Consider the following 13,768-nt stretch of genomic DNA (forward strand, 5'->3'; position numbering starts at 1 on the left):
CAATTAACCAGATTATCCTCGGGGCTAACGACAATGACTTGGTAGATTTAATATCCGTGCTATTTTGACCATTTTGTTAATGTAGACTGTAGACCTGTGAACATGATGCATGATGCAGAAGAAAAATAAAAGAACTCATAATACAGTAATGAACATGATGCATGGGAGCAACAGCATTATCCACGCACGGCTGTCCCGTCTAAAAAAAAGGAGGGAAATTACATCAATATAGTTTGGAGATCTATCTATCTAGTGATTAAAAAATATGGTCCGACTCCTCTGTAGTTGGACTGCATAGAAAGCGTTGTAGTCGTATTTCGGTTGTTCATTTCAGAAATTACTGGTTTGTATTTCAAGCGTTGTAGTCTACTCCAATATCCGTATCCGATCTAATATACGCGCCCTAATTAGTTCATTTAATTAATTGTAATCCTCAATGGTGGTTCCGTGTCAGTACCAGTATTGTCGTTTCTATCTAACCCTTCTTATCAGCCTCCACAGTAGCCACATTTGATCTAAATTGAACTTCCACGTTTGTTAATTGTCCTTGGAGTTCTTCATGCTTCATGCTTGTTTGTTTAGGAGACCGATATTACTTACACGTTTCTAGTAGAATTAATCTCCCCACTAGTTTTTTAATGGGATACAACCTAGCTAGCTCTCATCATCAGTTACTCAAGGTGGATAATGGAGTATTAAAGTGGAGTAGTACTATATTTTATCGCGTAAGCTAGCCGGCCACCTGGGTTATAAAAAAAAGTTTAGTTTTTTCCATTTGCGGGCATTATGAACTACAAATAGTTGGACGTATATATCATTCTGTCAAAGGGACCGGTACCACACTTGAACGGATGTGCATGATTGATGATGTGTTACTAACATGGGCTCACAAAGATTTATGATTGGGGTCTGAACCACCAAGAGATATATGTGCACAGGGGAGTAAATATTGGAGTGGTCCTCGTTACAGGTTGGTCTGAATAAATAAATGAATGAGTTGTAAACACGACCATCAAGGCTGTGGTCCTTGACACCATCAAGGGTATCCTACCATGCAGTGGGATCACTCACCACGTTGGAGGAGAGAGTGAGTGACGTGTCGGGATGTAATTGGGGTTGACTGTCACGACAAAATACTGACGGGCTTGATACGGTACAGAAATTTGATCACTGTAAATCTGAACCGTCCATTTATTTTTTATAGACATTTTCATGGATCAAATTCATGTATCTTAACATTTTCGAATACCCCAACTGCCAGGACTTCGTTAGGAATCCAATCTTAACTCTCCAATAGTTAAGGGGGCCAGTTGAAAAAAAAAAACCAACCATATAAACTGACCCAATGCAGAAATTAGTAGCACACATGAGACAAAACTTTCTAAAATGCCTAATTGTCGGGCGACTATTGTAAGATTGCAACATATCAACACACGGAGTGTTTGGCAGACTCGTTTTTGGCTTTTGATTTCTCCGCTTATATTTTTGCACATTGTGTTTGTCGTGGTTTGACAAACATCGATTTCAAAGAAAGATTGGGCGTTAGGTAACTTGACAATTAGCATGTGAAAAATCACACTAAATAAATAAATAAATAAAAATGACCTGTGAGATGAGGCTTGGAGGTGTTTGGCCACCCGACTTTTGCATTTTGCATTACGTGATTTTGCATTTTACGTGTATGAAAGCCAATTCTATAATGTATTTTTAAAAATGAATTGGGGAATGCAAAATTTAAAAACACCTCAGGAGAAGCATTTGGATTCTTATTATACCTTCACCCACGATTTATTTTTTTCCAGAATCTATGATACCCATATCACCCAAACACTTTTACATATTCTTATTGTAATCCACATTGCTATTTTACTTGTTCGTTATTTGTTCCTAATTACCAAAAAAAAAAATAGTTGGACTTTCAATTAAATAATATCATAATAAATAACCAGGAACAACATGCTAAAAAATCCAATACTTAATTTTCATCACATATCTCCCAAATACTACACCTGTTACAAAATGTATTATGCATATCATTCAAACACTCTACCAAATTCAAAATACATTCTGAGCATTATCCAAAAAGACAAAAATTTAAAAATAAAAAGCAAAAAATAGACTCCCAAACACCCCTGTAATTTTTACTCTAAAAATATAAGCTGCGATCAAAAGATGAGTCAGTTGCATGTATTCATATGAACATAAACATAAGACTTCAATTCCTTTGGATCTGTCCGTATAGAACTTTGCTCTCCGCAAGTGGCCTATGGGATTGGTTTCCCAGGATTAATAAATTAAGGTGCACATAAGTTTGTCCGGACACTTGAGTTATCAAAGAACAAAAAATATATATAAAACTTCGATTTTTTATTTTGGTCAAATAAAACTACGGCCTTCCAGCCTTTTTTTTTTGGAGGTCCACCGTCCACTTGACTCTGAATTTTTTTTATATAAAAAAAAAAACAAAAAACACCAAATATGAGGAGCTAATGTCGAGATTGATCACATCACTTGAAAAAAAAAATGTGTCCATGAACGGAAGTATCTAACAGCAAGTCCGCCGGAATCTCCTAATTCCATGTATATTTATCAAGATTTGACAAAAAAAAATTATAAAAGAAAGACTCTCCACGAATAATAAAAGACTCGCAACAGCTAAAATAAGTACATATTTTTCAAATAAGTACTTATTTTTTGAATTAAAGGTAATGTATTGAGTGACTTGTGAGGAAATGACATGTCTTGTAAAACGAGAAATACGTACTTACAAAATAGGAACCACAGCGGGACGGGGCTTAATAATAAATATTCATAAATTCTAAAATAATTTTTTATGAGGACATGTAAAAAATCAACTCTAACAGATATCGGTAGGTATGTTTTTTTGAATTCATAAATTTCGCCTCTACGAATTTAAAAAACATACCTACCGATATCCGTTGAAGTTAATTTTTTACAATGCCCTATAAAAAACATACCTACACTTTGCCAAGTAGTAGAGGTTAATTTCTTTCCTCTATACATAACAAACACTATTGTACATGTACTTCTTAAGATCCCTGGTTGTCGAGTGACTATACTTTGCCAAGCCCTAGAGGTTAATTTCTTCCTTCTATACATAACAAACACTTTAGTACAAATATATATATATATATATACACACACACACACACACACACACTCTATTGTTTTTGTCCATTCTTTTAGGCGTGATAAAAAGTAAGGGTCATCATTTGGTCCGAAGGCCCGCGGCCCGCCCGGCCCATCGGGCTTTTACTCGACCCGAGCCCGTGAAAGTGACGGGTCAGACGGGGTCGGGCCTATAAATTTTTACTCGGCCCGGCCTGTGGTACCCGTCCAAAAGCCGGCCCGTTAGCCCCAAATCCCACAAAATCCTTTCTTTTTTCCCGCCCAAGGAAATTTAAGCCCGCCCAGTTTTTGGCCCGCTAGCCCATCAATTGGGCTAGCCCGTGGGCCGGGCTTGGGCTTCAATTTATAGTAAGTAGCCCGGCCCGCAAAAAAAAAACCCCGATCGGCGCGGCTCGTGGGCGGGCTTGGGTAGTGCCTTGGCGGGCTGGGCCGGCCCGATGATGACCCTTATGGAAAAGCATGACCAAGAAAGAGAGAGACTAGAGCAAACTATGCACGATGCATAACTCCCATCCACCATTTCCCACACATGTAGTCACATAAATATGCTAACCCTCCGACATTTATCATGTCGCATTCCATTCCCTTACGACATAGCCACTATCATTTACTAATTGTTGGGTTTGTGAAGCCTGATTCAATTTGGGGTGCATTTGGCTAACTATTCGGAGTTCGATCGACCTGCCCGGTCAAGTTGAGTTGGTCTTTTAGAATTAGTCGAGTTGCGCATAAGTTGGCCTGAACACCCGGTTGTCAAAAAAATAATGAAAGAGTATGGATTACATCCGTTGCGTGATGTCTACACCCTACAGTTTATATCACCAAGTATCGTATTAATTTTGTCTAGGTTTCGGGAAGCTACAAAGTGATAAAACGAAACTGAATCAGCTGGGCTTCACAAACCTCCCATTTTCACCTCTCCGGATTTTGAACTTTGGAGCCATGACTTTCTCATTTAGAAGTGGTCGCGACTAACTGAGACACGGTTGGTTTAGCTGTAAGAATATATATATATATATATATATATATATATATATATATATATATGGTGATCAAAAAGAAAGGGAACCATGATCAGTTTTGTTGGTATACCTGCAGTTTGGATATGAAAACCAAAATGGAATACATTAGTGCAGATGCGTCTGTGTTTCTGTGGTAAGTCAAAGCAAAGGTATCAGAGATATGATGCTGCAAGCCACTGGGAAAACAAAAAATAGTAGGATATATGTGTACTTGGAGTACTGGAACTGCATTAACAGCTAGATGAGCAACTTCTTTGATCATCCTTTTACAAAATTCAGAACTACAATAATGTCTGCAAAGACTCGTGTGATGTGCCATTGATTCACATGATGAGGCTTGTGCAACCCAAATAAAGTTGGGCATGTGGAGTTCAATCTGAACAGTTCATCTTGATAATCAATGGTTCAGATTTGTTGAAATTTTTACCGGTAAAGTATATTCTTACCGGTTACTCTTACCGGTAAGAATATAAAAACAAATTTGGACCATTAAAAATACTATCCGACGGTTCCGATCACTTTATGAATCTGGCTTGAACTGCAGACAAGCTAGATTCATAAAGTTGTTTGGATCCTCAATTCCTTTCTTGTTGGTATCACACTCACTATATGGAAGAAAATGGAAGGAATGAGATTCTTTTTCCTATTATACGAATTTTGTGGGCCTTTACCCATTTAGATGATCAACATTATTCACTTTTTAAAATTCGTCGAGAATGCTGCGGAGCCAAAACTGATGTTGATCAAATATAATTTGATACCATTTAAGAGCGCTTATATCTTGAAAAATAAAATTGCAATACGGGGGTGGATGTAAGATTTTTTACTTAATTTGGGCAACATATAATTTATTACTTACGTTTGTGAAAGTCGGCGTTGGTAATGCAATAAACATTAAAAGAGTGTATCAGATAGACGTACCACAGTTATTTAGTGATCAACTATAAGTTTTATTGGCCGTTTAAAAAAAGAACTAATACTGTATAAGTTTATGGGCTTGGTGCACCTAATCAAGTGTTCTTTCATACGTAGGACTCATGTATTGGATCCCCTATTGGTATTAGGTTGCATTCCTTTACGGGTTAGGACTTGTGTAAAGTTTGTACTATAAATAATAAGGGTTAGTTCCCCAATCTCGCTCAATGATTTCGCAGTCTGTCCATTAATTAGACTTATTAGAAATTAAGGCTCCGTTTGTTTTGATGTAAAATATTTTTCAAGTACGATGTTTTTTCAGAAAACAAACTTCAAACTTTTATTTTCCGATGTTTGGTTGAAACTTAAAAAATATTTTCAAAAATTGACAAAAAAGTATGGGGGGTTAAATGGTGGAGAGATCTGAGAATATTAGAATTGAACATGGATCAGAACTGACGATCGAGGAAACTAAAGTAGTGAGAATTGCAGTAGAATGCAGCGGGTTCATTTCGGAAAATAACTTATGGAAGATTTAAGTGTAAGTCATTTTCATCCAATTAAAGGAAAATGTTTTACATGTAAAAGATTTTCTTAATTTTTTATACAACCAAACACCGAAAAATAGGTAAAACATTTTACCGAAAAATATTTTACGCCCAAACGAACGGAGCCTAAAGGGGAAAGTAAGAAATTAGAATGCCACCGCCTACAGTTCATATCTTTGAATTCCTTTCAGCACGATCATTGATCACGATCATCGACTCAAGTACGTGGTTAAATTATCATTAAAAATATGCTTATGATTTGAATAACCTATGTTCAAAATTCTTACAGGGAATTCATTTAAGCCATTCCTCTTAAAATTTTAATGCATGTTTTCAACCTTTTTTTCCATTATGAGGGGCATCTCTTTCAAATCTTCGATATGCTATCTAAATCGACCTAAAAGATGGTAAACCATATTTGTGTAATCAATTAACAATCATAAGATTTCTTCCCTTTTTTTTTTTTTTTTTGGGAGGGGGGATGTGGGGTGAGTATAAGATTTTTTTTCTTATTAACCCAAACTTTTTTTTCCCCAAAAAAGGAGAAACGCAATTCATATAGTTAAGAAAAACATATACAAATTGCGTGGCTCATAAACCAAAACAAACAACGAGAAATAAAGTATATACTCTAAAACCTGCACAAATCAATTATAACTACAATCTCAAACCCAGACCTCCGAACCGGAGGCGGGTGAAATATAGATGATTGCAATAGAATAATAACTCAATGAAGTAGTAACAAAATTCTTGGGATACCGACCTCCATCGTGCGTGTTGACCCTCGTTACTCCCGTTGGTAATATATTCCAATTTGAACGTATATGTCTCGTCCTAATTAAGATTTGATTATAGCGTTCAATTTTGTTCTTTTTTGGACCGTCTTTCTAATCTATATTGATGATCGTATGTGTTCATTTTATAGAACTCGTCTCAGAAACATTAATCATGTCAATTGTTATAATAATAGAATAGAATCGACATATATTCCATACATATTTAATGGGATGAAAATAGGTTTAACCCAGTGTAACAAAGAATTTTTTTCATTACTACAATTTATCCGTAATCAAACTAATTGAGGTATTCGATCAAAATGATTTTTGTGAATTGAATTTTTTCACATAAAATTAAAATATGAACGATTTCAATCATTAGAGTGGACTGTTCGGTCCCTAAATGTAAATAAGATTTGCTTCCAATACAGTACGTGAGAGCTAGTACAGTTTTGAAACTGTTACCCTCCATAATCCACACCAGTCTACACTCCTTTATCCGACTTTTGGCTTCTTTCTGGAAAATCGAACGTTACAACACGCTTTACTTTACTTATTGACCTAACGTCTCTCTTCTCTCTCTCCTCTCTCATATTCCTACTCTGTTTTTGTCTCTTGCTTGCTCACGCTCCCCAACCAATACTACTCCATTCCATCAGGATAGCAACATAAACGGCCGTTATTCATCGTCCACACGTTCCAGTGTTCTAAAAGTTCAATTGTTAAGTACTAAGCTAGTAATTGGGTTCTGTTTTGGTGGTTTGAATGGCTAGTGAGGACTTAGATTGCAGCACCCAAGTGGTGGTTTCCGAAGGATTGGAAACCCTAGAAGCAGATTTACGGGAGGGAGATCGTAAGGCTAGTGACGGACTGGGACCCGCAGGGAGTGGAACGGATTTGGGTTCGGAGAAGATGATGGAGAGTCCGAGGGCCGAAATCGACACGTCAGCTCCGTTCGAGTCCGTCAAGGAGGCGGCGACCCGATTCGGTGGAATGGGTTTCTGGAGACCCAGTTCTCACAAGCCCTCTGAGGTCCTCTCTCTCTCTCTCTCTCTCTCTCTCTCTCACACACACACACACACTCATAACACTTTTTACGTTTCGTTTGAAATGTTTGATTAACCGCATTTCCTGTTGTTGTTAGTTATTCTGATTTCCATGGTTGAGAAAGGTTGGATTTTTGTTGTTCTGGTTCTCTATGATGATAGCAAAAAGGCCCCATCTTTCATCTTTGCTTTAATATGCTTAGAGTTTTGGAGAGATTATTCGGTGTCCTTGGCTCTCCTTCACTCACATTTTTAGGGGACCCGTATACTTTCCCCCACAACGTGTGGTGGTGGAGGGGCCTAGGGCAGTTTGGAGGGTTGTCATGTATTTTGCCTTAGTATCTTCATTTGCAACAGCATCTGGTTGTGGGTTTGTTACGTTTTTTCCCCCTTGCAATTTGGTTGTTGCTACTTCCTACTGGCTGTTACGAGCACTGATATCCTCCTAAATCAACAAATTCTAAGCAGGATTATCCATTCTTTTGCCTGCACAATCGGATTGGGGGATGTTGGTTAAGAGTGCAGTAACTAGGATCTTCCTTAGCAGGGGCTTCACACTTCTGCTGCTGGTTATAATTTTGAAGTGTTACTTTCAATATACCCAACATGCGCATGACAAAATACCTTACGAACACCATTGACAACTCCCTTCTCGAAAAGTCATCAATGTTGAAGCCTTGCATTTTACAAACTTAGTAACCACCATCTTAATCCAATGGCAGGATCATAAGTCCTTCCGTTAAGTTCTCTTTCTGTTTAAAATGGGCAGTCTGGAAATGTAAATGCCGTCTAATGAGGTGAAGGATAACCTTCATTTATAAGAAGTTGTGCTGACTATGATCTTCAAATTGAAATGGGCAGTCTGGAAATGTAAATGCTGTCTAATGAGGTGAAGGATAGCCTTCATTTATAAGAAGTTGTACCGACTATGATCTTCAAATTGTGGAATAGGAATGTCCTTGCTTGCATGGATAATAGAAAGCCACTCTCAAGACGATCACGGAACATGATTTTGTTCTAGACTGGGGTTCCCCTGAACCCAGCTATATAACTTTCTATTCTTAACCCTGCGCCATTAGTATTTTGTGGTTTCCATCTCCGTTGAAATGAGCAAAGCCCTAAGGATATAATCTGCTTACGATTTGTATTGATATTTTGGGCTACGTGTGCATGTATTTGCATAAACTGACAACACACCAAATAAATGCAAATACAAGTCGGGATTTATTGTTATCTTTTACACTAGAAGTTTTGTTGAGGAGTTTCTATTTGTGGCAGCATGAATTTGAAGCGGTTGACATCGCCCAAGTTGAGGAACAAGCTGTGCAGTTGGAGAAGGATCTAATGGCAAAAGAAAGGGAAACACTTGATGTCTTGAAAGAACTCGAAGCGACTAAAATGATTGTAGAAGAGCTAAAACTGAAGCTACAGAAAGGAGCATCGGAAGTCAGCGCAGCCTTCAATGCAAACTCGGATGATCAGAACCTAAATGGTTTTGTGGAGGAAGAAGAAAAGGAAAACCATGTTAATCCCAATTCCAATGGTGCTTTCAGCCTCTTGCCCTCTTCTGCTCCGGGAGTCATCTTAATGGAATTGAAACAAGCCAAATTTAACCTCACAAGAACTACTAATGATCTTGCTGGCATTCGCGCTACTGTTGAATCATATAACAAGAAAATAGAAACAGAAAGACTCTCGCTTGAAAAGACTCGCAAGAGGTTGTCTTCGAGTTCTTCAAAAGTTTCATCGCTTGAGGAAGAGCTAAGCAAAACTAGACTGAAGCTACAACTGGCTCAAGATTCTGACATCAAAGGTGATTCAGATAATGCCATTGACATATCAAGAGAGCTTCAACAATTGAGCTGCGAGGCAGAACAGTACAAGAAATTGGGAGAAGCGGCCAAAAAAGAAGTTTTGAGAGCAATGTCCGAGATTGAGCAAACCAAAACTAGGATTAAAACGGCTGAGATCAGATTGGTTGCAGCGAGGAAAATGAAGGAAGCTGCTAGAGCCACAGAAGCTGTTGCTCTAGCCGAAATCAAAGCCCTTTCAAATAATGAGCAGAAGCATGAAGGAGTTACTCTTTCCTATGAGGAATATACATCCCTAACATCAAAAGCTCATGAGGCGGAAGAAGCTTCTAAGAGGAAAGTGATAGATACCATGCTTCTGGTTGACGAAGCTAACGTATCGAGAATGGAGATTTTGAAAACTGTGGGAGAGGCTGCGGAAGAAGTCAAGACTAGTAAGAAAGTGTTGGAAGAAGCTCTGAACAGAGTAGAGGCTGCAAGTAGAGCAAAGCTGGCAGTTGAAGAAGCTCTGAGGAAGTGGAGATCTGAGAACGGTCAAAAGAGACGATCAGTACAGAACTCTACCAAGTTCAAGAATTCATCTTACCCATCTCACCGCCGGAAAGACTCACATCTGACTGACGCAACTGGGCTGAATCTTATCAACGACGAGCCAATGCCCGTTTTGAGGCCAACTCTGTCTATAGGGCAAATACTGAGCAGGAAGCTGTTTTTGACCGAGGAATTTGGGAATGGGATGAAACCGGAAAAAGGAGGTGCAGTTAAACGAAAGATGTCCCTTGGTCAAATGCTTAGTAGACCCAATGGCGAGACACCCTTCACATGGAAGCCCGAGAGGGAAACTGGCCACAAGCAGCAGCTGAACGTGAAAAGAAAGAAGTTTGGGTTTGCCAAGTTCTCGGTCCTTATGAGAAAGCAAAATCAGCAAAAGAAGAAGCGAACTCCTAACTTTATGTGTCACAGTGAGTTAGATTGATTGCTGATTTAGTAGTCATTGTCAGTAGCTGTTATATTAGTATTTTGTTTGTCGTCGTTCCTCGATTACTTTTATGCCAGAACCTTGTTCGCTTTTTCCTGCGTTTTTGGTTATTTGTACTTACCCAGTGTTTATGGATAGTATTGTCGTGTGTTCTCCCTTTGTGCATTGTGTTTTTCCATGTGGTGATTGTGATTTTCTAATGTTCCAAGGCTTCTAATCTTTGGTTGATAATATGGCATGGATTGTTTCTGTTGGTGTGTGTGTGCTTGGAACAGAACAACCTGTGGTAAAATAGAAATCATCGTAGTGTTCATATCTTCTCTCGATGCCGCCACTACTGGAAAGATAGTATAAAAATGAAAACAATAGCAGTGGAAGACCGGAGACAGAATACCAAAAAAACAAAAAAGCATAGTTTTTGATGAACTTTCAAACACTTTCGAGGCACTTTAACACATACTAGAATAATGTGTTTTCCCATCGTTTTTAGTGCCCTAATGACAGCCCATTAGCATCTTCCAATGACGAAAGGTGAGAATCGTACGCTTGGCGATTTGTGAGTGGCGTGTTTGTGGCGAGGATCGGAATTATTAGCAGCCCTTGTGAGTTAGTTAAGGAGTAGTTCCAGTTTGTTACATAGGCATATTTATCAGTAATCAGTTTGGAGTCGTTTCGATAACAGAAATTATGAGGAATGAGATAAGATTATGAGGATATGGCTCCAAACCTCCAGAATCGATGGTTGGATTGTGCTTGAATGGGAATGTGATTGTTCATCTTGTAATTGACATGTAATTAGATTCCTTAACTAAAAAGGGAATGGATCTTATTGTTCTTTGTGAGATTGCATGTTCAAATCTCATGAAGGTCAAACATTTCGAACTTTGTAACCACTAGAGAATTTGTCCAGTCACACACTTCAAGACTTCGAAATTAATTGAGGAGAGCGCAAATTGACCTGAACATCCGATCATAAGAAAAGAATCCGATCCCCACTTACCTAATAGTAATCTCGTACGGTTGACTCATCGGTGAAAAGAAAAAAACGAAGAAAGACAAGAAAATTCAGTAACACCCTAGGAATCCACGTCTAATAAACCCAACCCCTAGGCTAGGTGAATGGTTTGGTACCATGCTTCAGCTGACCCAGTAATTATGGAGAATTAAATAATTGTCCATTCTAACCAAGGTTCAATGGTTAACCACACCCCAAGATGGAATTTCAAAAAAAAAAATCCGTTAATAACATTGGTGAACTAGTTAAACTCTTAAATAAGATTACAAAAGTATCGCATCGGAGGAATAATTCCATTCGGATTCCTGTCATCCATAAGCTTACAAAACGCACAATCTCACTCTTTGATACAGTCAGCCATCCTCTCAATTTTATTATATTTATAATCAAATGTCCAGACAGTTTCCACGCACCTCGGCTAATTCTCGACCCTTAAAATTAATGGTCAGCCAAACCCTCCAACGGGCTGAAGATCTGGAATGTTTGACCTCCCTAAATTTGAATATGCCCTCATATAAAACAAACACTTATTAGCTTTCTCATACCGACCACTATGCTAAACCGTTTAACTTTCTCATGCCATCCTGAGTATAAAATGGTTCCGTGGCTGCGTGGCGTCCTCTTCTTGCGTATTTCTTGAACGTTTCTTTCTTGTTCTTTAATTCTTTGGCCAACCCTTTCAATTCGTATATTTTCATCTTTGAAATCACATTGCAGTCATCTAGTTTATCAAAGTATGCAACGATTAATCCACTCCGTTAATTCACTGGCAATGGAACAAATGGGTTATGGTAAGATCAGTAAATTAAGTGATCAATCAAAGATCGTCGAGTTCCATAGCACTTGGTTGGACTTTTTGTGATTGTGTATGTGTGCGTTTATGTTTAAGAGACAAAAAAGTAAAGATCGGTGGGCTGTTTTCAGAATGGATGGTGGGGTGTGACGGTTATGGTAGAAGAGAGAGAAATGGGGATTGACGGAAAACTGAAAGCAAATTGACTGAGGTGTCATAACTATGTTTAACAGAAATTTGCACAAATAATTGTACAAACTTGTAACAACTATTGTAAGAAGTCTTTCACATAAAAATTGTGGATCCCACCACTTGTACGTGGGATCTACATATACCATGTGAGATAGTTTGTAGAATTGTTAGTAATAGTGTTGGCATCTATATCTTTTTTCCATAACATGTTTGCTACAACTATCAACAATTATAAAAACTCGCTCACATAAAAATTGTAAATTCCGTTACACGTATATGGAATTCACATATTCCATGTGATAGAGTTTTTACGATTGTCAGTGCAAGTATTGATGTCCTTTTCATTTTTTTAAATGGAATTAAACAGGTTAACTCAGAAGGACATGCAGTTTGATTTTACAAAATAAAGAGTGTGCTGTGTATTTTCAATTAAATAGAGGGGTGTTGGTGAAATTTACCCTTTAAAAATGGTCAACCAATTATTTTTTTAGCTTTTGCTTTCATTTAGGGCAATGCCCACTAGGTGAGCATCAAACCACGCAACCCGACAATCCCAACCTGACCCGATATCTATTGGTCAATTTCAAAACAAGATATGATCGGCTTCGGGTTACAATAGTCAGAATTGGTGGATATCATGTCGGTCTTAGATGACGCATTATCGAAACCGATCTATCCGAATCGACGAACGTATATTTACTGAAGTATAAATATACTTTGTTTGGAACTTATAGAAAGGAAGAGAAAAGAAGAATAATTTGTTTACTACCAATGTTTGGTTTGGAAAGAAAGATAGAGAGAAAATAGAAAATTCTTAAAATTATGCATAGTATATTTTTATTTTTCTCCTACTTATTTTCTTTTCTCTTCTTTTCTCCTATTTCTTTAAGTTTCAAACATAAGCATAAATCACACCTTCTCTACTGCACTAATCGCATCCCCTCCCTCTCAAAAGCTTATCTCTCATTCTCTCTAACAATTTCTCTGATCTGTCAAATGGGTCTTCCCTTAAATCTGCACATCACCATTCAAGGAAGCTTAAAAAGGTATACAGATCGAATCCGCCGAACTACTTTTGTTTCGACTAAGGTTGCGTCCTTGTAAACTTAATTATTTTTTTGTTTTGTGTGTTTTGTTTGTCCATTTTTGTTAATTTGCATTATATTTTTTAAATTAATCATCCGTCTCGACGAGAAGAGTTTAAAAAATATATAATTTTAATCGAAAGCAAAAAAAAAATTCACCGGTGACCAAGAAAAGAATCAAACAGCTATTTTATTTGAATTTTTCGACACCAGTCCATAATTTTATGTTTTTTCGATTCGTCTCGTCAAGGTGAACGATTAATCTCCAAAATTACGACAAAAAGCTAAACAAAAACTTTCAAAAAGTAAAAAATTCTAAAATAAGTTTCAGATTTACAAGTTTACAAGAACGTAGCCTAATTTTCAAAAGTACTTGATGTGTTATCGAATTTTTATGGGGAAGCATTTGATTTATTTATTTTTTATCCATTCGTTA

At 37.6% G+C, this 13,768-nt stretch overlaps 1 protein-coding gene across 1 annotated transcript; it reads left to right on the forward strand.

The window, feature by feature from the left end:
- Positions 1-6,859: 6,859 nt before the first annotated feature.
- LOC131326137 (WEB family protein At2g38370-like) lies at positions 6,860-10,406 on the forward strand. The gene is made up of 2 exons (XM_058358751.1): positions 6,860-7,443; positions 8,736-10,406. Exons 1-2 carry the CDS (start codon positions 7,177-7,179, stop codon positions 10,242-10,244), a joined length of 1,776 nt encoding a protein of 591 aa, XP_058214734.1. The 5' UTR covers positions 6,860-7,176; the 3' UTR covers positions 10,245-10,406.
- The last annotated feature ends 3,362 nt before the right edge of the window (positions 10,407-13,768 follow it).

Source organism: Rhododendron vialii, chromosome 5a (assembly GCF_030253575.1).
Source record: "Rhododendron vialii isolate Sample 1 chromosome 5a, ASM3025357v1".
NCBI lineage: Eukaryota > Viridiplantae > Streptophyta > Magnoliopsida > Ericales > Ericaceae > Rhododendron > Rhododendron vialii.